This window comes from Vidua macroura, chromosome 14, assembly GCF_024509145.1.
Source record: "Vidua macroura isolate BioBank_ID:100142 chromosome 14, ASM2450914v1, whole genome shotgun sequence".
Taxonomy (NCBI): Eukaryota; Metazoa; Chordata; class Aves; order Passeriformes; family Viduidae; genus Vidua; species Vidua macroura.
In genome coordinates this window covers 14,124,261-14,150,307 of record NC_071584.1, presented here as the reverse complement: position 1 = coordinate 14,150,307, position 26,047 = coordinate 14,124,261, and the positions used below count along the sequence as shown (strand labels likewise).

Sequence of the window (26,047 nt, the reverse complement as noted above, 5' to 3'; positions counted from 1 at the left end):
AGGGAGTTGCAAGTTAGCAGTGACAGGTATAGGTCCTTGAACACCTTGGCTCCCCACCTAATAGAGATGAATCTCAAGTTAGATTAATGTGCTGCTGGTTGAGGATGGGTTTGTGGAGGTTTATGTGTGACGTGTGGGGGTCATTCTTACAAGATCACCAAACCTTTCAGCCTCAGGGATGCTGTCCTGGTGGGAGGGAGGGGAGGTGGCAGATGAAGTGTGATGTCTCTGTGCCAGGCTGCTGGCCAAGCCTGCTGACTCTTGGTTGGGGTTTCAGATTTGGTGGTTTTTCTGGCAGTGTGGCAGCTCTTGTGGTCAGGAGATGGGGTTTTCACTGCTGTAGAGTGTGGATGAAATATTCGGGTGGGAGGTCTGGCCATTAGGCCCCTGTACAGTGCAATTACTTGATAGGCAGTGAACGTGCATGGGTGCGGGATCGTGTTTATTCTCCATCTGCTCAGAATTCATCAAAATGTCTCCAGACTTGACACGGAACCACAAGGGCTACGGTCCCTGCATCTGTTACGAATCAGTCGTGAACCCGAAGTGGCATTGTGATTTCTCTTTCCCTTTTGAAGATCCTTGAGTGTAGAGTTGCCTTCAACCCTAGAATTAATTGCTTGAGTGTGGAAAGCTACCCAGAGTCCCACGCAGCTGCAAAAATAGCTCACGTGTGGTGGACAATCACAGTTGCTCTACTTTCCACTTCAGTTTCAAAAGTTGCACTGGAAATCCTGCAACAGATTGACTTTTCCAAGCGGTAACAAAAGTCCCTGCTGTTGAATACCTAAGCTTTAGTTGCAGCAGTAGATGGAATAATAATCTTTCCTGTAGTGTTTTAATCGCATTCAGTGGGAATCTAACATCGTGTTTCTGCAAGACACAATGGGAAATCCTAGATGTGAGTTTAAAAGCTGATGTTTTTATGCCTGCTGCTCTGCGGTTGTGTTTTGGGGCTTCCCACATTACATATAGATTAGCCTGGCTTTGCTGAGCTCTATGTAATGACTCCATTGACTTTTCTTCCTTATTATTTTTACTCAGGAGTTGTAGTGGAATGATTGCTTATACCAGGGATTAACTTGGGGGATAAATCTTCATTCCTCTTTATGAAAAAATGTCCAAAGGAATGCAAATTAGTTTTGCTTTTAATGTGCTTTGTGACAAGTAAGTTAAAAATGTTTAATTGAAAATCTTCAGGAGGAGAAACACAAACTACTGCAAGGCCCAGCTGTGTACTTTCCCGGGATACTATCAGGAGAGCAAAGAGCACTCTGCACTGCAATGGCCTTGATGGCTTTTTAATGATCCCAGATATTTTTACATCTTCACTAGGGAGTTGCATTTAGAAGGATATTGTTCTTGTGTGAGTTTGGGAATAAAGAGGTAAAAGAAGAGAGAATATTGAAAAGCTGCAAGTACGCTTGATTTCTGAACCAGAATGCTAGAAAATAACTTCAAATTCAGCCTTGAATGGATCAAAACCTGTACCAGTGTGCTGAAACACACAACAGAGAGAAAGCTGTATGGTTTTGAGAGAAGGGACAGACTTTTTTCAAACGGTCTAAGCCCCATCATTTTGATGCTCGAATCTTCACCCCTCAAATTCCCTTCTTTGGACCCAAAAAGTACAATATTTTTTTGATCTGTTGGGAACAGCAGATCTGCACAGGATGCTGTTCTGCTTGTTAGAGATGTGCCCTGCCTCTGAGGTTGGCTGCAAGGGGCTGGGGCCCTCCAGTGCTGCTCTCTGTCCTGTGCTGGTGCTGGGTGCTTTCTCCCTGACCTTCCTGCCCCTGCCTTCAGGAGATGGAAATCTGCCTGTCCCCTAATCACTCTCCTGCTACTTAGCCCTGGACAAGCACTGAAGTCAGCCAGGTTAAATTGCTGCCAGAAGTGACATTTCCTGCCCTGGCTAGGGCTGGAAAAAAGGAGCAAATACAAGGCAGAGCCATGAGTGACTGAAAAAGGATGAGAACCTGCAACTGGGCAGTTCTCAGGCTGCTGAGATGTTCCCATAATTGCGTGCCATTAAACCCACAGCCTGGTCGAGGGTCATGACACCTTTGAGGGCAAAGTGCACTGGGGCTTGTAGGGTGCAGGTCAGCTACAGCTATGGGGTGAAAGTCTGTTTTTGTGAGGGAAGAAGTGGAATCAAGGGCTAGGCTCCCTGACAGCATTTTGTAGGGTCAGGAGGAGCTGGGAGGGGAGGTCTGGCTGGAGGTCAGCAGCATAGGCACATGAAGGCTGAAGCATGCAGCCACCCAGCATTGAGCCCCTCTGTCTGTGTCACACTCTCTCTGCAGACCAGGATGTGTGGATGTGAAATTCTGCACTTGGTAGTGGTGGTGAGAGTTTTCTGGAGCCCCCCAGGAAATTTATCCTGATAAACTGTTGTTTTGGGATTCTTTTACCACTTTTCCCTCTTGTGTCCTATAATTTGAGGCAGAACTGCTGGGAGCACAGGAGGCTCTCAAATCACCTCCTCAACAAGCATTTGTGTGTTGAAAGCCACATGAGATATTACTGCCACCAAAGCATCTGGGCTGCTGGAAAGCTTCTTCCAGCCTATCCTTGGGAACCCTGAGAAAGGCAGCAGCTTGAAAGTTGTATGCAGGAAATGGTGTTTAGTTTGGAAGCACAGTTATGGGCCATATGAAATAATGCAGTTTCATACTGGTGACATTAGCAACCTGGAGGAGGCTGCTGGAGATGTTCCCAGTGGGTGGAGCAGGTCAGCTTTCTTTGTATTGGCATTTCTGTCCTAATGAACTGTAATGGTAGCAGCCAAGGAGAGAATTTTCTTCAAACTCTTAATGAAGAGAATTGCAGAGGGGGACAGGTGATTGCCCTCCCACAGGTGCTCCAAAGCTGGAGAGGGAGCCCAGTGGCTTTTTTCCCCCTTTTGCTTTGAGCTGTCTCATCTTGAATGAAGCACCTGTGGAACAGAAGTTGAGCTGTTGGTTGACCTGCTGGTCTGCATGAGCAAACTGAACTGTGGCTTGTGTCACTTTTGGCATAGGTGCTGAATGTGGACCAGCCATTGGCCTAGGAGAAGCAGTGATGAAAATAAAACAAGGAATGAATAAGAATTAAGGCCTGTGTCATCACAAATAGTAGGGCACAGAGATCTGTACCCCTAGTAATTACCATTTGAGGATCTAGAAGTTTAGTCAAAGATCTGACGTCCCTCTGTGCAGTTTTTGCCCTTGGTTTGACTTAAGGGGAATGTGACTGTAATCCTCTTTCAGAAAGAATTTCATGTTCCTATATCCAAAGGCTGCAATATCTTGCTCAGGCAAGAGCCAGCCTTGCCAGGGAAGTGACAGAAATGGAATATGCTGCTTGCATGCATTGGGAAGGGACAGGAGGGCAGCACTTCTGCTATGTGGGTAACTAAGAAACAGCCAGAGGAACTAAGGAGCCCTTTTAGTGTGCAGCAGAGGGCCCTCCAAAGGGACAGTGCTCTCCAGGCAGCAGGTTGCAAGCTATGAGGCCAGGCCAAGGGGCTGCCGTGCACAAGGACATTTCCTTCCACATACCAGGGGCAAACATCAATGCAGAAAACAATACCAAGCACTTCTCCACATCAAAGACGACCCTGAGAAGACCTGCCAAGAATGTGACTGCATCTGCCTCAGTTCCAGCCATCTGAGGGCCTGTGCTAGGCCTTCAAAGCACGCTGGAGCAAGCAGTCAGCTCAGATTTAGGGCTGGGAGTGCGTGGATAGGACTGTGGATTTGGAGCTGATGGTGTCACGCAGGAGTACTTCAGTCCACTGGCATGGTTTTGGCTTTTTCTTTCTCTGCCTTGCACTGTGGTTCTGCTGCTATTTTTGAAAACAATGTGAAGGATAATTAAGGATGGTTTTGGTTGTAGATGCCCAGATAAATCTCCCTGCTGCTTTACTCATTAAAGCAAACGTAACGCTCCTCATGATCCGTGGTGTCTGAGGCAGGGAGAGGCTTGTTCGTACGAGAATGGGCTTGAAAGGCCCTTTGGTCCCAAGGGCACCATTAGCAGGAGATGCTGAGCCTGGCATCGCTGTGTAAGTGTTCAGAGGGAGAGGCATCCACTTGGCTGGCACCCTGAGGTCCCCCGTGCCCCTTGTGGGCTGGGGGTGCTCTTGGGGCAGACAAGCATGTGAATGTTAAGAGCAGCTGGAGTGCCTGGTGGTGTGACTCTCAGGAGCTCTGCTTTTCCTCTTGGCACTGTCACATCTGCAGTGGGGGGAGCACACTGTGAGTAGGGAATTGAGCAGAAATGTACTCTTGAACTTTTCCTCACACGAGATAACGCTGCAGCAGACATTGCCATGGGTAGCAAGTATTGAGACACAGAGTCATGCAGTTCCCAAGATCACTCCTAAATGTATTCCCTTATGCAAGACCTCAGGGGCCTACATCTGTGGTTGAACCAGATGCTGTCTAAATTATTAATGTTCTAGCACCAGGCCAGCAAAATTGGTTAAATGCGTAGTTAACTCCAAAACACTTTCATTGGAATATTTGGGGTGGGGAAGCAAACCAGGAGCCTCCCAAGTGATGTTCTGCCTCACAGTGAGCTGAACGTCAGGACCAGCATGTGCCAAGATGATGTTCTTGCACAACACTGAGAGAAGGAGAAAATGATGCAAGCAGGGTTGTGTTGGTCCCAAAACTCTATGACAACTCACTTGTCTAAGATGACTGCTCACCTAAAGCATCTCACAGGCAACTTCAGAGTATGTTTTTGAAATGATCTTTCTGTGTCACTGGGAAGTTACTCCTTCAGTTTTTTTGGCTGGTATTGCTGTTGTTCTTTTTTTTTTCTCAAATAAAACACAGTATAAAACAAAAGTAATTTCACCACATTTATTTTCAAATTGTTGGATTTTTTTTGTTTTCTGGCAGCTGTGCTGCTGGCATGGCAACACTGTTGTTGTACAAGCATGGAAAATAAGAAAGCCTGAGTTATCAGTGTTTTTATAAATAGTTATTAAAGCTGACAGGATTTTAAATGTTATTATTAACATTCTTAATGCTAACTTGAGGGTAGAATGAGAGAATGTAATGCAGCTTTGGCTGTCTGACAGCTGTGGGAGCTCCCTGCGGGACTGTCCATGGTTGGAGCTCTGTCATCCTTCCTCAGCTATTCCTTGCCTTGGGAAGGAGATGAAAAAGAATCTGTTTGCTTCTCTGAATTTTATCTGCTTGTACAGATCAGTTTATCTTGAGTTTTGATGGTATTGTGGTAGCCTGTGAATAAGGCATTGCACTCCATAGGTGTGTACTTTAGTGATGATGTTTCTACCAGAGGAATGCATCCAGCTGCAATTGCCAGCAAGTTGGAAAAGGCTAAGGGTGTAACAGTTTCCCTCATGTGAAACTCTGAAATGGGATGGGTATGACAAGGTACCAAGAAAAAGCAGATTTTATTATGCCAAGAGCATGTCATTTTTACAGGAACATGATTTTACCTTTACCAGTCAATGTAAGTTGGGACGTTACCCCAACAAATGTGATATGAGATGTTTGCATTAAGCCCCGAGTTGTTTGCTTTTCACTTAATTTTTGTGAATTGTGTGCAAATCTGTGTTTTTAAGGAGCAAGTTTGATAGGAAGATTGGTGCCAAAACACATCTGTTAGCAGCTTTTAATCTTCACGTTTGACAAAGCGTATAGATATGGACAAATTGTAATTTACATGATGAAACCGCAGGGTGATGGATTGCTGCAGTGGTGTGGAACGCCATGGAAAGGAAATAAATTTTACAAGATAAAAGGAAGGGACTGGAGTGCATTTACTTCTATCAGAAGCTTTTAAAGGGTATGTGCACTGGAGCTACTACTACCTGGGCTCAGATCTACCAGAGTAAATCCCCTCCAGCAAATAAAGCTTTCTTTGGTACTCTGCTTTATTAGAAAGGAGATTACTTGGTTTTGAGGGTCATTCTAGAGTACAGTTTGAATGAACTTGAGTTGCTTTCCAAGATAAACACAACCCCAGAACAAAGCATATCTGGGTTTACTGTTACATACAACGGCGTTTTAAGAGCTTGCACCTGGCGTGGCAGGGCCAGCATTTAAAAGCTTGTGAAGAATTGCCAATGCAACACATGGCACACCCCACTGACAGAGCCAGAGCTGGTCTGGACCGGGTACAGGCCCTGTGCCAGGGGTTAAGGTTCTCCTTGCAGTGATACTCGAGCAGTTAAGCATTTATCACTGTTGTAACGAGGTGTAATTGCTCATAGTCTTCCCCAAAACTCCCTCATAGAGTGATCTCTGATTGTGTCTTCCTGTTGCTTTTTGACACGATAAAATGCCAATTATAGACTGATGAATTTGCCCATTGTCTTCCTCTTTATCTGCAACTGTATTGCACACTAACAGCTTCCCTGTGGGTTACATCCATTGCTAGCAGAGCTCGGTTTGGCAGTCACTGCAGGCTGGGGTTTGTCTTTTCCATCACCCCTTTGTGATCACCCTCTGCTCAGCTCTGTGCAGAACTCAAACCTATGTGGGGAAGGAAGCGAAACCTCTCTTGCTTTTAAAATCATCCCGTGTCTTTGCTCAAAGGACCTGATCCAAGTGACCATTGCATATTGCCTGCTGTGGAATGCAGGAAAGCAGCTTCAGTTTCCCCTGCATCTGCTGGGATTCGTAAAGATCAACCCCTATGGAATATCAAAGCGGGGGATGCTGCGGGGCTGCAGCCGCTCGGCGCTCATGGGACAGGGGGAACCTAAGATGGGAAGGAGCCTCCTGGGTCATGGCTCTACGGGTGGGTTTTTGCAGCATGCTGCCTTTAATAAAGCTGCAGCTTTCCACAATCAGGTTGGGGAATCCTCCTGCTCTTCATTCCACTTCAAACTGCTCTAGCACCTGGCTCATGCTGTCAACATTTTCCTAATTTTTCTTCCTGAGGAGGATGCAGAGCACTCCTTTGAGGGCTAACAGTGCTAGGATGGCCAGGATCAACTGATAAGCCTCTGGACTTAGCATGGAGGTCCTGTCACCCACTGCTAAGTGACACAGGAAAGGATTTTTATCAGAGAAACAACTAAACTATTAAACTTAAGTGTCCTTCAGAGCTCTTGTCTCTGGGTGTGAGATGTTATTTAGTTCCCCCTGCCACTTTTTTGTTGTGCAAGGACTGCGCCATCTGGATAGCAGATGATACCTTTACAGTTGTCTGTTTCCAGTTTTCCGACTATAAATCATCTGATTTAGCTGGTTTCTGTTGCTTAAGCTCTTAGTATTTGATCCAGCTCTCCTTTAAAGCCATGCTGTCCCAATAGGGAGCCTTCTGCTGGGGCTCCTGCTCCCACTGTGCCTTCCAAATATATATATACTATAGAATGTGTATATGCTCTTGAGCATCTGAATCAGATTCCACAGCCACCACAAACAGCTTTCTACATGAGTTCTCCTTTTCCTCAGCCAAACAGGCTCTTTGTGGAGAAAAGAAGGGTAAAGTGGTGTCTGATGAATGTTGCTGGCCAGCCAAAATCCAGTGCTGAGCTACATCAGCTGCAGAAAACTGTCCTTCTGTCTCTCTAACCATTTCACTTGCCTGCTGAAGGGAAACCATGGGTTTTTTTGAGTTGTCAGAAACAGCAGATCTTTTTCTGTCATCTCTTTCCATAAGGAAAGAGGGTTTAAAAGTTTGCTGATATTATTAACAAAGCCAGCTTGATTATGTACTGCTTTTTCTTTTCTGGTTTGTTTTTGTTAAAATCTGTTGCCTCCTAGTTTCGTGGGCTGTCAACAAGGTTTTGCACCAGAAGATTAGGCTTAGTTTCTCCATAGTCCTCGCACTGAGATGGGCAATAGTAAGGTCCTCAGCATATGTGTGGTACCAGATCTTCCTCATGTACAGTCATCTCCAGTTAGTCCTATTGTCCTCTGCTGTGAAGTTAGTTCCCAGACCCCAGCATGTGAAGGCCATCCACATCTCCAGCTGTTTGTGTTGAGGGACTTTGCTCTTTCTCAGGGATGCTGTGTGTCTCCTCCAGCACAGTCTTGGACCACAGCCTCTTTAGAGCACTTCTCTAAATGCCTTACAAGGAGTCTCAGGTGCATTGTTGAAAACACCAGACACCACTTCTGTTTTTTCAGTGTATCTCTGATTGCATCTTAATTTTCTATTTTCATATGTGTCTAATTAACACTTAAACTTGCTCTTGAGGGAACTTCTCCGTTCAGCACTTCAGAAGGACCCACCATGTGGTCGGGATGGAGCTAATGTTCCCTTGGACTGACTGGATGGAGATGGTTTCAATGAATGTTTTGAAGCTGGGCCAGAGAGTGAATCAAACATGAATGATCATGAGTCACTTTGGAAAACAGCCCTGTTGAGGGCTCAGGGGTGACGTGCCTGCTGCAGACAGCTCCACTCGCACGCCCAGCAGCTGCACGGTGGCTTTGAGGGTCCTCCCGGCTTGTCCTCAGCTGCAGGGTTGTAGCTGCCACCTCCTTCGGGTGTGGGGAATGGTGTTACTGAGCGTGATGAGTGCTGAGTATAAATGAACCTGAGTATCTGTCATGTAAATGCTGTGTTGAGGGACTTGAATGTGATATAAAGGAGCTGATCTCTGTGCTGGGGAGCCCTGCTGGGCGATTGTCCAGGAAGAGCCACAGCCCCGCTGAGGAGGGCATGCTCCCAGTGGGTTTAGTACAGGGATCGTGTCAGACATCCCATCTTGACGTCCCACTTTTTCCTGAAAAATCCCAGCATCATCATCTTCAGCATGTGTTTGCAGCAGGGGTCAGAGAGTGCAGATTTGTGTGACATCTTTTGACTCGGGTGCATTTTACTGCCTTCCCTGAGCTTGAGTGCCTGAGCTTGAGTGCCTGAGCTTGAGTGCTGCCTGTCCCCTTGGAGTGCCTGTCCTTGCCACCCTGGGAGGAGTCCCACATCATACAGGGTGTAGTACATGGTGCAAATAATGTTTTGCAGAGATGGGGGCTGTCTGTGTCCCCTGGAGTGGCAGATACACCCAAAGAGGTGAGCCAGACCCCTTCATCTGTTCCCCAGATCTCTGGACCCCATAAGCAGGGACCAGATGGCGATGGCTGAGCCCTCTGCACCTCTTCTGCACAGCTCTGTCCGACGGACCTTGGGGTAAACGTGTGGGGATTTTTGCTTTAGTGACTGAGGGCTAATTTTCTTGTCCTTTTTTCTTTTTCTCTGGTAAAGGTAAACCCCACGCCGCAGGGTACGCGAGCGCTGCTGAAAATGATGTACTGCCCACACTGCCGAGGTCTGGTGTCGGTGAAGCCCTGCTACAACTACTGCTTTAATGTCATGAGAGGCTGCTTGGCCAACCAAGGGGACTTGGATGCTGAGTGGAATATCTTTATGGGTAAGGCAACATGGGTTAAAACTGCATGTAAGTCTGCGCTGGTAGTGTGTCCCTCACCTGAATAGCATTGTGAGTGGCTGTGCTGAGCTGTAGCAGGTTTTTCAGGTATCTGTGATGGATATCTTTTCCTTCCACACCTCTGTGTACAGCACACCTTTTGCCATTCACATTAACCTCCAAATAAATGAGAACATTGTGCCAGTGACTTTTGTTGCAGCAAGCTTTAGAAGGATGGAAGTGGCATGGGCTTGTAGGCTTGGAATGTTTCTTCTTGCTGGACCAAGCATGTGTGCAAGCTGGTTTTTTTCTATGCTACTTATACTTTGTTGTCACTATACAGCTGTCCTTCCTGAAGTCAGTTTTCTCCTTCTGCAGCCTTGGGCTCTCCTTGCCAGCCATGAAGAACTTTGGGAAAAGCTGTAGGCCTGGATTTTACACTATAAAGTGGAATAGGACATATCTGAATCTGTTTTTAAACAGCTCATTTGGTGCTCAGTCACCATCCTTTTGCAATGTCAGCAGGTCTTGAATGAAACTGTGCTAGTGCTTTTGCCATCCTCTTCCTCCTGTTTGTTATTTCTCTTCTGTGCTTATACACAGTATCATTCAATACATAAAACTTAGACTGAAATGTTAAATTCTGCCTTGGGTCAAGGCTCATCAGAATTGGCAGTGCATCACATTTTGGGGCACAGGCAATAGATAATGTTAAATGTTTTCATTTGTGCTGCTTTTCCAGGAGGTTTGATTTATCTGTGATCGAGCATCCTTTGGGAACAGGCGCTTCCCTTAGTTTATGTGTGATGAAGTGCACATGTAAAGTATCTGCTGCTACTGAAAAGGCTGTGGTACTCTTCCCATTCCACTCATGGGGGAAAAAAGAAAATGATTATTAGAAAGAAAAGATTTCTGTTTCACTAAGTTGCAAGATTAAAAAAAAAAGGAAATTGCTGCTAGCTGACATTTCAGGCTACATTTATGTCTTAGAACTTGTTTTCCTCTGTTTTGTGCACTGGATTTTCACTTTGCTGCCCATGCCAACTGAATGTGTGCAGGGTGTTATTTTCAGAAGGCATTTTTTTGTGTGTGTATTCTATATAGGGAGCTAAATGTGACACTAAGTTGGGTTTCCAAGTCATTCTCTGGGAGGCTGACACCCCAGCCCCCCAGTCCTCAGAGCCGTCTTTCTCATGAGAATATTAAGTATTTCAACTACAATTGTTGCTGAAATAGCTCAAAGCCAGGAGACTTACAAACATCTAGTCCAAGCAGAAAAGAAGAATCCCATGAAAGGGAAGGGCATAATGCCAGAAAACAGACAAAAGCACAAGCAGCTAATTGCTGTAGGTGGTATGCGGCTAAAAACGAACCCTGGGGGAAGCCAGCGAGCCCTGTCACACGAGACTGATCAGGGACTGCATACAATAATTAAGATTATTAAATAAGACAAAATAAATACATGTGATTCCAAGTTGGAAGCAAAGCTTCTTGCAGTACTTCCTCCCCAAAGGGCTTCTTGCCCACTCATTACTTAAATGTGGTATTAAGCTTTGTTACATTTATTGTCAGTATTTGCTTGGTTCTTGCACTCCTGGTTGATGGTTGCAGTGGAGTACAGCTACAGAAAACTTAAGCTGTGCTTTCTTTAGACAATTTAATAAGTGAACAGGTGCTGGTTATGCTCCAGACTTTGGTTTCTCTCTTAGTTTGCCACTCAAGACAAATTAAATTAAATATATCTGGTGTTTAGGGCAGGGCACGTGCCACAAATATCTTCTGTGTGTGTTTAAAGGTTTAAATGATTAAAGAAATAACACCCCCAAAAAATTCCCTCAAACCACCTCACAAAATCCCAAAAAGCCACGTCCATGGTCTCAATGAGATTTTGCATTGTGGATTTAAGTGCCAGGTTATGGCAGTGATTTATTACGAGTCAAAAGCAGATTTTGAACCTATCAAATCAATTTAAAAATAGTTAAATCAGAGAACTTGCAGCAAGTGCTGCAAGTCTATATGAATGTGGGTGCATGTGAAATATGCATTTGTGTGTGCTAGTGGGTCTATAAGTAAGTCAATTATGTAAAGCTGGGATGTAAAGTTTGTAGGTTTTTTGAGACAAGAAGACTTTGTAATTCCTTATTTCTCCAAAGTACCATTTAAAGCTGAGGAGTATGAAATAATGACCGAATTGTACTCTTTTCTTCCCTTTAACTATCTAAATTATTTCTCCCTCTATTCCTGACACAATTGTACACCAATTAGACAGGGGTATACTTTGTTTCAAACGGGCTGTTGGGGGGTTGGAGCTTTCCTGAATGAACAGTGTTAATCTCCAGTGCCTTTTCATGATTTTTTTTTTCTCCACAAAGGTTTACTCTGCTCAAAGATGTCGAATTCAGGCTCCATATACATATCTGGAGTACTACTTTGTGTGCAAAGAATTTTCCCCCCCTCCCGCTAAAAAAAAAAAAAAAAGATTGTTGTTAATGAATGGTCAAGGTCTTCCCCCTCCTTCCTTCCCCTTTTAAATCAGATCTTGGGGTTAAGACTGAAAACTGCCTTTTGTTCTTCAAGTCAGACAGTGAGGCTGAAGATGTGGGTTTCTGATTATTGGTGGCACAATGAGAAAGAATTGCTTTCCTTCATGAGAGCGAGGTGCTTTGTTGCCAAGGATTGTCTCAATGCCAGTAGCAAGGACAAATGTATGCAAGAGGAAAAGGGTCTTTAAGGGATGGTGCTAGATGGTGTGTCTTGGTTGTTTTTTTTTTTCACCTAAATCCACTTCTATCTCCCCATCACAGGGAGGAAAGACAGTCTTTGTCATGCTGTGTGTTTGTAATACATGGCCAGGATACATTTTTCACTCTGACAGAGTTGGGGATTTTGGTGAAGCAAAGCTGAGCCATCTCACCGTGGCTTATAAATATAATTTACTTTGCACAAAGAACTGGGACAAATAATTGTTATTTGTAATCAACTCCTCTCTGCTCCCCATAATGGAAAATCTTTTTCTGGGAGCTGAATTGCTCAGAAGATTGACTCCTGGAGCTGGGGCAGGAGCCTCCCCTCCTGCATGCAGCGGTGCTGGCAGCGCCCTGAATCCCAGCCAGCCTTAGCAATGTCAGACAGGGCTGCCAGAGGGAACCACTGCTTGCCACCACTGCTCTGGAGACACCAGCCAGCTCCTGCTAGGAGGTAAAAGTTTGCAGGATGCCTCCAAAATCAAAACTGTGGATGAGGCAGAGCCCCCCCCACCCTCAGGCCTTGCTCCTCTCCACCCCTTTCTAATGAAAGTTTATTTCATTTAGTGTTCCTTGCCAGTATCAATCCCAACTCCAATTACTACTTTCCTTATCTTTTCTCGCCAGCTTTGGCAGCTCTGCTGGAGGCCGAATGCGTTTTCTCAATCGGCAGTCAAAGCAGAGGCTGCATTCCTGGGCTGTGATACATGGAACGCCATGGCACCCCTGCTAACAAAGGACCCAATTCGCTCTACATTCCCATGGTCTTGTGGATGGCCTGCCCGGCTCAAAGTTTACAAAGATGCCAAACAGCCAGAAGAATTGGGGTTTATGTTTCCTTTCAGTCTTTCACAAACACTTTATTGATCTGTGGCCTTTCCTGGCCACTCAGAGAATTAAGTAGTTACAAAATGGAATGATTTTTCTTTTTCTTTTTCTTTTTTTTTTTTTAACCTGTGCAGAAGGTTGTGTGTTTTATTATCTGTCTACTCATAATATTTTTATTTCAAATGAGCAGCTTCCTGCACACTGCACAGGGATGTTCTTTATGCGCGTGAAAAACCCCAAAAGCTTTGACAATGATGAACACATTTAAGTTGTGCTCCACTTGTTTACAAAAGTCTCCATTTGGTAGCACATCAAAAGCATTTTTCTCTCCTCCGGCACAATGGTATATTCATGCTAGCAGTCATTACTCAGAGATTTGAAGCATCACTTTATTGGAGCCCACCACAATACAGTCTAAGACTCTTTGTTTCATTTGTTATTACCATCTCCTTTTTTTTCTTTTTTTTTTTTTTTCTTCCTTTTTTTTATAATGCATTTAGTTCAGACCTGTTTGTAGTCCCTGACGGTGAAATTCCAGCCATGCCCTGCAAGAGCTTTGTCATTGATGCTGGTGGTGTGTGCCTGCAGAGTGAGGGCCTTTCCTGAGGCCACCAGCTCCTGTGGAGCTCACTCCCTAAACACCCACACCTTGGTGGAGCTGAGTGAGTGAGAGGGCATTAATTGAAAGATAGTCCTTTAACTAACACCCAGCAAATCTTTAGAATATTGAGTTTTCTTTAAAAAGTGGATTTACAGGCTAGGAAGGCATCTACAGATCATGTTGGGGGTTATGTTTTTGGATTATTATTATAATTATTGTGTTTTCTTGTTGGTTTTAATAATAATGATAATAACTTTTCATACTCAAATAGCTTTGTTTTATATTTTTCATTGTTTGTGTTTTTTTTAATATAGTTTATTTAACATGACTTGGGCACTCAGGCAGAGCTATTACTAAATTGTTCAGTATGTAGAGTTTCTTTATAGGGATTTAACAGATAGCCAGAACCTACAGAAGTTTTCTGTTTGTGCAGAGTACCTTCTGCACTTAGGAGGAGGATGAATGTCATGAGAAAGATTAATAGACTGAGTGTGAAACGCCCATTTCTCGTTAATAGAAGGGACCAGGCATATCTTAGGAGTAGGGAGGAGCTCCTTGGGGCCAGAGGGGCTGTTCTGTCCTCGTCACTCAGGCTAAGAAAAATTGAGGAATTACATGCAACTGGAAAAAGACGAGTTTGTGGCAGAGCATCATAAAGTGACGCAGGAGGGGAGACCAGCAAATGCTTTGGGGTTGAGGGACCACAGTGAAAGCTAACAGTAAATTAAGGTTGTGATGGGTGAGAAGAGACAAGAGCTTAGTGCTAGGTGTATTCCTGGAGGGACCTTGTAGGGGAGAACCAGAGAGAGGGCTTAAATGCAGTGCAGGGTGAAAGCCTTAATGCCTGTAGTAATTTCCCAGAGGAAGCAGTGGATGGTCCAGTAGCCGCTGTGTTTAATGATGCATTTGATGAGGACGTGCATGTCAGCACAGGAGGAGTGACCCGGTGTTGGCTGAGAGACTTTCCATCTCCCCTTGCTTAGAGATGTGCCAAATACATCATGAGTGCACAGCATTCACCCTGCTCTCACACAGACTCCCTCCCTTCTGCAAATTGTCCACATAGTGCTAGGAGTTGCAATCCCTTGGCTTCCCTGGGCAGGAAAACGCCTGTAGCTCTCCATAAGGGAAAGATGGTATCAAGGATTGTCTTGGACCCTTGCATGTTGGTGCCTTGTGCTCAGGACCAGCATGAGGAAGCTGATGACTTTGAAAGCAGTCTTGAAAAACAAATGACACAAGGCAACCTTTAATAAACGAGCATGGAAAGGAGAGTGTTAGTAATGCTTGTTCTGATGGGAGGAGCTGATTACAGGCTGCTGTTGGCAGGCTGCGATGGCTTTTGATGTACATGAGGCTGTGGTTTGGTGCTGGCAGCCTCTAAGTGCCTGGTGAAGGTGTAGGCTCTGGGAACCGACCAAAATGTTTCCTGGAGATGTGTGCTGCTCAGAGGTGACACTCCAGTGGTTAATGTCCATGTGCTCAAACTGTTATCCTTCTTACCTCTTATTCCTGAAGCTTCTTCATGAAAAACCTTCTTTTTTCTCTCTGTGTGTTAGATTCTTCTCCATTACAAACCTTTGGTTTTCTCTCTCTGTGTTAGATTCGATGCTGCTGGTAGCAGAGAGGCTGGAGGGACCTTTCAACATTGAGTCTGTCATGGACCCCATTGATGTGAAGATTTCAGATGCAATCATGAACATGCAGGAGAACAGCATGCAGGTGTCTCAGAAGGTAAATGGGCCAAGAGGACACTTGGGATTTTTTTAATTGAATGTGTTTAATTTCCCTATTCTTGTCAATATGTTTTTTTTTTGAATGCCCTTTCAAGTATATATAAAGCTAATGTATTATTTTGGGTGAGGGCTGTGTTGGAGCCTGGAAAAGGGAGGCTCTTGTGACCTCTTACTTCATAAAATCCTTTCCTTCTCCCACACAGGTTTTCCAGGGTTGTGGCCAGCCAAAAACACTTGCCCAAGGCCGGGCTGCTCGCTCTGTGTCTGAAAGTGGTTTCAGTGCTCGTTTCAGACCCTACAACCCAGAGGAGCGACCAACAACAGCTGCCGGCACGAGCTTGGACCGACTGGTGAGTGCCTGGTCCTGCTGGTGCCTCACAGGTGCTTCATACTCGGGTACCACAGTGTATAATTTTCCATTTTTAATTGATAGGCTTTCTTAATATTGCTTGGCTGTCTTAAAACTCTCTAAGGGGTGTAATCTGCCCAAAGCTCTAGACATTAATTACCTCAGCGCTTCTGTGTCAGAGAAGTGCCTGTGTTAAAAGGTTGGCTTATGAATAATATGTGTTTGAGGAGAAGTATTTAATTTTGTATTAAAAAAGTAAATCAACCATCAAAACTCACAGCCTGAAGATCTGGCCTGTACATGTCTGTTGTGATAAAAAAAGCCTTCCCAACTTCACTTTTACTGAGCGTTTGGTATTCTGGATTATGTCTTACGTTGCTTTTTTTATTTTATTTAATAGGTTACTGATGTGAAAGAGAAGCTGAAACAAGCCAAAAAATTTTGGTCATCTCTCCCTGGCAACATTTGCAATGATGAAAAGATGTCTGTAGGCACTGTCAATGAGAATGAGTGCTGGAATGGAAGCGCCAAGAGCAGGTTTGGTGATGCTGCTGCCCCTGGTTAACCCTTTCCCTCTCACCCCAGACTTCCCCTGTGTCCTGATCCCTCTCCCTGAGCCCTTTTCTCTTACAGGAGTGATCCCAGCTCGTCCAAGACAGGCTGCTGTCATTACCCCTTTTGTTTTTGTAGATGGGAGAGCTGGAATGTAACACCAAAGTGTTGTCCAAGCTCTACATGGGGGTTTCTTTTAGAGGAGGGAACAGAGTGTAGATACCCAAATAGGTCATCTCTCCTTGGACTTAAGCCCCTTAGTAGTTGTTCATGGAACTGGGGAGATGATCTGTACAAAATCCTGTAGCCCAGCCACAGAGCAGAGGTGCTTGTGTTGTCTGACAGCACTGTTGCCCCAGTGCCCCCAGTTGGAGTTTCCACCAGGAACTGGTTTCTTTGTTGAGCAAGGGCAGGGGTGATGGAGGGTGGAAACCTTCTCCACTGCTGAGGTCAGTGGTACAAGTGGGCCAGTGGTTTCATTCACACTTTCTATGGAAAAAAGAGTTACAAAACTCTTTTTATTTTTGCTTATAAGGAAGAAATTGCCAACACATGAGTAAGCCAGAGTTTTTCTGTCATATGGTTTATGTAACTGTTTAACTTTTATTTTGGAAATAAAAGTTTCTCCTTTTTTTTTTTTTTTTCCTGTTTACTTACTGAGGAAATAAGCACAATCCAAGATGTTACATTAAAAATAAAAAGGCAAACAGCAGTTGTCTGGGGTTTTCCTAAGTAAAAGCAGGTTCTGCCCTTGATAATTTTGGGCCACAGCACTAAGCCAGACCTCATAACTTTTGCACTGTTTTACTCTGCCATACTTTGCTAGGGCTATGTTTTGGGTGTATGTGACAAGAAGTGGCTCTGCCTCCTGAAATCTTGTTTATCAGCAGCTTCTATGGGCTTTTCATAGCAGATACCCCCAGTGTATCCAGGGGCACCAGTATTGAGGGGAGATGGAGACTTGGCAGCACTTGGCAAGGAGACAGGGCAGGCTGGATATCCTATGTGGGTTGGGCAAGATAATTTGCTTTACTATTTTCTCCATGACTCCAATAAGATAGAAGTTTGGTAGACTTCCACACTTTGGTCTCAGACTTCTTTGAAATATATAATATTGATCACAAATAATGATAAAACTGTCACCACCAATTATCATCATCATTGTCACTCCCATATGTAGGACAGGGTTTGAGCATGCTTTTCAGAGTATGCTGACACCTCACTGCTTGGTGTCCAGGATCAGTAGACTGTGCTAAAGGCTTTTCTCTCTCTTGTGGTACTGATGCTGGCATCATAACTAAGAAAAGTAATATTTTCTTCTGTTAAACTGATCTTTCTAGCAAGTCAGGTAATTGGAGGAAAAGGGAATGTGTCCTATCCCTGCTGTATAAGATGATACTTGAAATACCTGTGTCAGGAAATGTATTCTCTTGGGTTTTGTTGCTCAGTGTCTCTTTTAAATGAGGAGGCTGTACATGTGTTCAGACCTGAGCATGTACACCTTCTGAAGCTGAGCATCTTGGCTCTCCCCTTCTCTGATGTGTGGGGCTACGGGATCTCATCTTCAGCATCACAGATGTTTCTCCTGCTGGGGTTATTAGGGAAATTGCATCTCACGTCTGCGTGGTGAGAAGCACACATTCAATATGCCAGCTTGATGGTTAAGGTCCATTACTTAAAGCCAGAATGACACTCTTACCTCCAACAGTTACTATAGGTTTCTGTGGGATAACTATGGTCTCAAAGGTTGTGTTCCCAGAAGTGTCATCTGACTGGCATCAAGGCATCTCAGAACCTTGTGTTGCTCTGCAGCCTGCAGCGAGCTGATTTATGCTGTTGAAAGCCATTATTAATATAAACCCCAGATCTTCCTTTCCTTTTCAAGCTGGGGAGAAAATTGTCATTCCCCTGCCCTTGTGGCACAGTGTAAATGAAAACAGTTCCACATTCATTCCACATGCTGCAGAGATTGCAGGGAAGGGAGATGGGGTAAGAAGGGCTGTGTAAGGTGTAGCATGTGGAAAGATGCTGTTGGGCTCAGAATATCACCCAGACCAAAAGCAGGGATGGCATTGCAGAGTTCCCATTGGTGTCAGCGGGACCCTGCCGAGCTGCAGCTCTGGTACCAGCAGGAATGGTTTCTTTTCAGGTATGACTTTGCAGTGACTGGAAATGGTTTAGCAAGTCAAGTGAATAACCCAGAGGTTGAGGTGGACATTACCAAGCCAGACATGGTGATTCGCCGGCAAATCATGGCTCTGCGGGTGATGACCAACAAGCTGAAGAATGCCTACAGTGGGAACGACGTCGACTTCATTGACATAAGTATGTTTGCTGTTGTTTGCCTTTTGCTTTTTCTTTTTTCCCTTTTAATTGGATTTCATGCTAACACGGGTAGCTGGTTAAGCTTCAGCTGTGGGTAAGCGTGTTAGTGAGGAGGGTGGGAACTGGCCTCTCCGACAGGCTGTGTGAGGAGGGGTGTTCCCACAAAGCCATAGAATGGTTTGGGTTAGAAGGGACTTTTAAAGTCCCTGCAATGAGCTGAGACATCATCTACTACATCAGGCTGCCCATCCAACCAGCCTGACCTTGAGTCTTTCCAGAGAAGGGGAACCTACCACCTCTCTGAGCAGCCTGTGCCACAGTGTTTCACCACCCTCATCATAAAGCCATTTCTTCCATATATCAAATCTAAATCTACTTTCTTTTAGTTTAAAATCATTACCCCTTCTCTTAATGCAACAATCCCAGCTCTCTGAGTCTGTCCTCATAGAAAAGGTGTTCCAGCCTCTGAGTATTTCTGTGTCCTCCTCTGGACTCCCTCCAGCAGACCCTTCCTATGCTGGGGGCCCCAGAGCTGCATGCAGAACTCCATGTGGGGTCTCATAGTGGAGTAAAGGGGGTGAATCCCCTTCCTTGACGTGCTGCTCACAGTGCTTTGGGTGCAGCCCAGGTTGTGGTTGACTTTCTGGGCTGCACCCACCACCGAGACATGATGACTGCACACAGAAATCACATTAACCACGGGACCCACGCTTACCCCTCATAAACACCAGAACAGCCACACTCTTTCTTTTTGCCCCTGCTGTCTTGTGCAGCCAGCAGAGGAGGACAGCAGGTGTGTTTGTTTCCCCAGGTGAGGAGAGCAGCGGGGAGGAGAGCGGCAGCGGCTGCGAGCTCCAGCAGTGCTCCCCGGAGTTCGAGTTCAACGCCACCGAGGTCACGGGGAGCTCCAACAAGAGCGACAAGACCGTGAACACTTCTGCTGCCACCAGAAGCGCTCTGTCACAAGCAGCCCTGCTCCTTAGCATTTTGTTCTTGGCCATGCAAAGACAATGGAGATAATTGTGCAGCATAGGGGGAGGGGAAAAGACTTTTATTATCAAAGGTAGAAGGCACCTGCTTTCACTTTTATACCATCTAGAGACTTTGCTTTTTAAGTTAATGGACAACAGTGTACAGTTTTTACTATGTTGCCACTGGTTTTAAGATACTGATTTATTTTTTTTTCCCTTGCTATCCTGGGAATAACAGGAATGGGAAGTACCAGTCTATCCCGTTCACCAAGAGTCCATGTTAGAGGTGGATAACAAAAATGTATATACAAGCCTGTAGTTAGCTCTGCATTTGTGTCTTTATCACTTCTTTTTTTTTTTTTTTTTTTTTTCTTTTACTGTATTTCTTATGAAAACAAAAACCCCAGGGTCTCCTCTTGGCCTGTAACAAGTATGTGTTTCTGAAATGAGAAATATCTGTACAGAAGCAGGTTTTATTTATCATGTTATCTTATGAGGAAAAAATAATTGCCCAACAAGCAGAAAATGTTTCATGTAGTTAACTTCCCATTTATCCACATTATGTTAGTTGCCTTATCTGGAGAGAAGTGGAAGTCATTTGTCTTAATTATGCAGTAAAACAGAAGGTGAAGGCAGAACTGGTCATCGTGCCAAGGGCCCCGTTTGCTTAGGGCATCCATGCCAGGAGCAGGTTGTGCTTGCTTTACAGGAGGTTTGGTTAAATTGGAAGGGACTACAGAGAATTCCCATTCTGCAGACGCTGAGCAGAGTTGCCGTTTGTTCCCCGGGATCCTTGCAATCAGCTGTAACTCCTGTGGGTCAGTTCCCAACGTGCATCCCCCGTGGGAATGAGGCATTAAACTTGTTCGGTTGGAAACAACTTGTCGTCTCGCAGATCCAAATGCCAACATGTGTCTTGTCTGCACGTTTGTTAGCTGAATGCTGGATTGATTTTTTTAATGGTTTTGGTTCTGGTTTTAAGGAATCCTGTGTGGGAGGGCAGGTGGGGAGGGGTTGGGTTTGTCTTTGCAAGAGTTTTGTTTCCTCTCTGATGGGCAAAAGAGAAGGAGCAGGCACTGTTGCAGGTACGTGGAAGCAGGAGCTGGCAGGGCTGAAGATGCCTCCTTTTGGGTGTGTTTGGTCTCCTGGGATCTGATGCCCAGCACCTGTAGCTCTTCGGCACTACCTGAGACACCTTCCTCTCTCTGCCTGTGCTGTTGGAGTTGGAACAATGTTGTGGTGAACAGCAACTCATGAATAAAAGAAATGTATATTTTTAAGAAAAGAGATGAAATAATTTTTAAACGAGTTGAGCAAAAGCAATGTCTTTGGAAAGACTCAAAATTATTCTGCACGTCTCTTCCTGCTTTGGATAGCCTTTAGGTCTGGCTGGATGCCTGGATCTGGGCAGGAGAGCAGTCCAGAGAGAAAAGGTTTGCTCTATTCCACCCTTGTGTCATAAAGGATAATTTTCTATTTTTATATTGAAACATTAATTACTTGTTAGCTCAGGGTCAGCATTATACTCAACTTTATTTTCACACCAAATTTCTGCAAAGCTATAAAGACAGAGTATTCTTGGCTGGTATAAATAATCCTGGAGGCTTAATTTTACTAGAAGTAGCCAGTTATTTATTAAAACATGATGTTAGTAGAGTTAGGGATATTCTGGTTAGATTATTTTTCTTTAGAAAATAAATCATGGAACCATAAAATTGAAAAAATTATAAATTTATGTGTGGGAAAAAAATGGATTGTAAATAGCTAAGTTGCCTTGCGAGGAATTGGAAAATGTGCTGATACTTAGAAACTACCTCAGTTCTGAGGAATTTCCTTTCTAGCTTTGAGTGCTATTGCTTTTACTTGGTAGAAGTGAATCTGGTCTCCAATATGTAGCTGAAAGAGTTATCCCTATAGACCTTGTTAGATTGTTTTTAATTTAGAGGGTTGAACTACATCCAGCTGTTTTCTTTCAGCAAAGTTCCCTAACAAAGAGAATTTCTGAATTAAATATTGCTGATGGTTTCCATGACTTTTCCTGATTTGTTTGGTTTCATGGCATTTTCTGATTGCCCTTTAATTATTTAAATGGTTCTAGCCATTTGAATTTTAATCCCGAAATAAACAAACCTTAGATGCACTAGCATTGTAAATATATCGCAGTAGGGTCTGACTGGATAACCCTTCTGGCTCATACCCAGCTGGCAGGCCAGCAGAGTTAAATGAAGAAAAAAAGAATAAAAAAAAATAAAACTTCTTCAGAGCTCTGAGATTGGTGGAACAAAAGCCCTTATGTTCGGAGCGGCTGCCTGCTCCAACATCTCCCTTCTTGGCCTAAGTGTTCATACGAAAGTTGCTTGTAAATTCTCCTGGTTTTGAGCGTTTCTGCTCAGAGAACAAAAACACTTCTGAATTTACATTTATCATTTTACAACTAATTATTATTCCTTACTTTGGTACAAGCCACCAATGCAAAGACCTCCTGTCAGTTTTAAGCGTGTCCAGTTGATTTTGTTAATAGCACAAGAGACTTCTGGTATATAAAGGACAGATTTGTCACCTGGGGCTGCAGGAAACAAGAGTAAACATCAATGTAGGATGATCAAAAGTTGTGTTCCTGCTTTTATTTTGTGTTTGTGTGTGAAGTTGGCTCTCTGACATGAGCTTGTAAACTAAACCATACGGGCAGGGATGGGACATGCTGCTCACTTTGGGGAAGGCATGTGCTCCCCTTTTTCAGATTTTTTTTTTCCCCATATAACTAGTGCCATTATGAGCATGATTTAAAGAAAAATTTCCATATATAGAATTAATTATTAAAGTTAATGGAGCTGGTAAGTGTGCTTCAAATGCAAAATGAAGCAGAAAGGTGGTGTCCTTGGCAGCATGGGAGGTGCTGTCTCCCAAAGCACTGGAATGAAAAGATCCAGCTCTTAATAGGATGTGTTTTAACAGCTCAGTGCCTGTCCTGAAATGGCTTCACAGGTGACATGTGGAGGGGGAAAAGGAGAGCATGTAATGGGACTGTGATCAGAGTCTCTCATTTTGTGTTGTGTTGGTGCCCCCCCAAGTCAGGCAAATGGCCAGAGCAACAAGAGGAGTCTTTCCACACTCCAGGGCAGGGTCCTGCTCTTCTCCTCCTGGCTGAGCCAACTTGGGTTTGTCCTCACAGGCAAGGTGGTGTATTAATTCTGGAGAGTGCAACCTCAGAACAGTGGTTGTTTCTTAGACCAGATGGTGCTATTGTTTCCATCACCATTCTGTAATTGCTCTGATAGATGCCTGGCTGGACCAGGCAAGCCCTCTGGTTTGGTCCTGGCTCCTTCCTCATCTAGCATCTGGTGTTGGGCATCCCAGAGCGTGGCACATAAAAATCCCTTCTATCTGTTTGGATGCTTTTACTTATCATGTGTCCTACAGTAGTTGCCAGCCCTGATTGTCACCTTTCTCACAAAGTCACCCCCTTCCCTCCTGCGTGCAGCCCACGGTGTGAATGTGGCAGTGTCCCCCATGGTTGGCAGCAGTAATCAGATCAGTGGCAGCTGCTGCTTGCCCTTCACTTGCCAGCACAAAATCATGGCATTTTCTCTTGTCCCTGGGGAAACCCATGCCACTGGCACATCTCCACAGCCTGGAGTGGCACACACCCAGGTCTTCCCAGTGCAGACAAGCCTGGAGCATCCTGGGGACCCTAAGAACCAAGGACTGGGGGGGTGTGTGCAAGCTGGTGGTCATTGCTGCTGCAGGAGATCAGAGCCTGGATAAATCCATCTTCTAATTGAAGGAAAACTACTTGTGGTTTTGGTGTTTTTTTTAATGCTGATGGCTTTCTTTTTCCATGTAAGCTCAACTGGGATAACTGCCGTGTCTCTGCCAGATGTGATGGCCAGGGGACACCAACCTACAATGGCTCATAAGCCAGCACTGCAGTTCTGGCAGGCTGGCAGGAGGATTGCCTGACTTCTGCTGCTTCTCTTCCTCAGAATGTTCTCTAGGACTAGTGGTAATTTAAAAATAAATGTAAAATGTGTAGAAGGGGGTGAAAATTGATGCAGAAACACTGCAATCCTGATGCCAAATGGTGAAGTGTTCTGTGCTTCATGGCATCTCTCAAATTGCTGGCAGTTAATGGTATAAGATATCTGGAAGACACAGGTTGGTTAGAGATGATGCAATAGTGGTGGTTTTAGGACCACCACTAACCCTAGTAATAGTTTTAATTTCTTGATAATGCTGTTTCAGGAATCAGGTTTTCTGGATTTGGTTTGCTTTTCTCGTTGCTTAATCCTCTGCTGTGGTTTGTTTGATTGCTTGTAGCTGTGTAAATTGCCTGGGAAGACCCAGCTCTTTATGGGCTTGCTGTAATGCTAGGTTAAGTGTGCTCAAATTGCAGTAATTTGTATCTAATGGATTACATGGATTGAGAGCCCTTTATAACTGTTAGAGCAAGGAGGGGCTGCCAGCCCTGGGAGGAAGGGGAGGCATCCTGGGCACGGCTGGTCCATTTGCCCCTCTTCCCTGGGAGAACTGTCCTTTTCATCATCCCAGGGGCTGGACAGCCTGGCACAGCTGAGGACCCAGCTGGGTGCAGGAGGAGCAGGCAGCTGTGGCTAAGAGCCTTTTGCTAAACCCAGAAGGTTTTGGGGGATGCTGATGGGTAGTCTTGGTGTGGTGTTGCCTTCCTCTGGTTACTCTCCCTGTGCTGGTGGGTGGGTAACTGCTGGGGATGTTTTTCCTCCCTGGACCTGCTCTGCCTTGACCAAAAGGACCCTTTTGCCCTTTAGCCTGCTCACTGCGATTTGGCCCTGTGGTTCCTTGCTGCCCTGGCTCCTTTTTCCCAAACCTTTGCTCTTTGTGGTGATCCCTTTTGTGCATTCCCTGTGTCTCAGCAGGAGCAGAGTGGGAATGTATCTCACCCATGGATCTTGGTGGTCTCCCTTGCAAGACATCTCCACTCAGCACCAGCCAGAGATTGCTGCAACTGCTAAAACAGAAGTTTTGGTTTTAAAAGCAGCTCTTACTTGCATCAGCAAATCTGCTCCGCTTGTTAGTTATTGACATGGCTTAGTGGTGGACCTGGCATTCCTAGGTTAAGGGTTGGACTCAATATTCTTGGAGGTCGTTCCCAGTCTTAATGAGTCTATAATTCATTTCAACAGCGAGGTAATGTCTGTCTCCCTGATGGTTTCACAGGAGCTGAGTGGGAGCAGCTTCCTCCCTATCACAAAATCTGTGCCCCTCACTCATGTATTGCAGCGAAACAATTCTCCTACATAGCTGCTCATCTCCCCAGTGTGTCCTGCCACACTGTCTCCCTCTATGGGCGTCATTAATTTGTGTAATCCCATGCAAATCAATATGCTAAACCCCTCATTAATTGGGTTACTGATTTATACTAATGAGACTTAAAATCTTGGAGAAGTTTGAAGGTATTTGTTTCTCTGACAAGCTATTGTCAGCCCCACAATGGCTGGCCCTTGGCTGGGCTGGTAATTGCCTCCTCACTGTATTTGCATCAACATAATGGCAAGGATGTTAGCAGGAGCTAAGACATCTTTTCGTCTGAACAGGAAAATTCAGGATTAGCAGGGTGGAATGCCAGCAGTTCCTGGCAGCCCTGTTGTGCAGGGTGGCTCCTCTTCACCTATAACTTAGCTCTCTTGGTTGTTTCCATTATTAACCTGCTTTTCTTCAGAGCTTAATAAGCTTAGCCATAAAAATCAGGCCTGCCTGAAAACTTGGCACGGTAGGAATTGGCCAGATTTCTATTTTTTCTGGTGGGAAGAACTGATGATTATTTTTAGAAGAAATTGTTTCGTCTGTGAAGTTTAATGGGTTGAAATGCTGTTTTGGCATTCACAGGCCTTCAGACCAGCTTTGTTGAAAACCCCATTTAGCATCACCAATAACACAGTAATGCTGAGGATCCCCAGGGACAGGCAACTGAAACAATAGCCGGAATCGTACATTTTTAAAGCTAATTGTTGTACATGTTCAGCCATTTCCCCCATGCCACTACCACACACCGCTTGCTGTCTTGTGCAAGACGCAGATCTGAGGACAGTTGAGTCCACAAGAGGCATTTCACTGACGTTTGCAGGAGATGCATCTGCATTTCTAGGGATTCTTTAATGGAAGCAAGTTCATATATCCACTGGATTCCTGCAGCAGGAAGACAATTGTTTTTTTTTCTTTTTTTTTCTTTTTTTTAATGGCTGCCTTAATTTGCGTCTTCATAACAGAGTGTGTTTGTATTGGAGCTGGTATGTGCAAACCTAAATATCTAATTTCCTGTGTGGCAGGGCTCTGGAGGCAGCACTCAATGTGTCTTCATACCACCCATCTGATTTTGGGTGAGCAGCCACCCTGCTTTATTTGCAGGTGAGGAGCTGGGCACCCTTATAAATGGAGAGTGGAGTAAGAGAGTAAGTGGCTCTCACTTGAACAGTCCTAAGTGACTTTGTTATTTGCTCTGAATTTCCTGTGTACTAACATAGGCCATGCTCTGTTCCAGGAGGGTGCTTTAGGTAAAATGCCTCTCAGAATGAGACAAGGTGATGACTTCTGAGTGGCTTCAGGGTCTTTCATCTTTTGG

General features: G+C 44.7%; 1 protein-coding gene across 1 annotated transcript in view; it reads left to right on the top strand.

Annotated features, from left to right (window-relative positions):
• Window positions 1-21,484, top strand: part of GPC4 (glypican 4) — a 66,708-nt gene extending 45,224 nt beyond the window's left edge. Inside the window, exons 4-9 of the mRNA XM_053990389.1 lie at window positions 9,184-9,349; window positions 15,123-15,253; window positions 15,459-15,605; window positions 16,005-16,141; window positions 18,306-18,481; window positions 19,293-21,484. Of these exons, the coding sequence (XP_053846364.1) occupies window positions 9,184-9,349; window positions 15,123-15,253; window positions 15,459-15,605; window positions 16,005-16,141; window positions 18,306-18,481; window positions 19,293-19,501 (966 nt within the window). The 3' untranslated portion in view covers window positions 19,502-21,484. The remainder of the gene's footprint in view (window positions 1-9,183; window positions 9,350-15,122; window positions 15,254-15,458; window positions 15,606-16,004; window positions 16,142-18,305; window positions 18,482-19,292) is intronic.
• The last annotated feature ends 4,563 nt before the right edge of the window (window positions 21,485-26,047 follow it).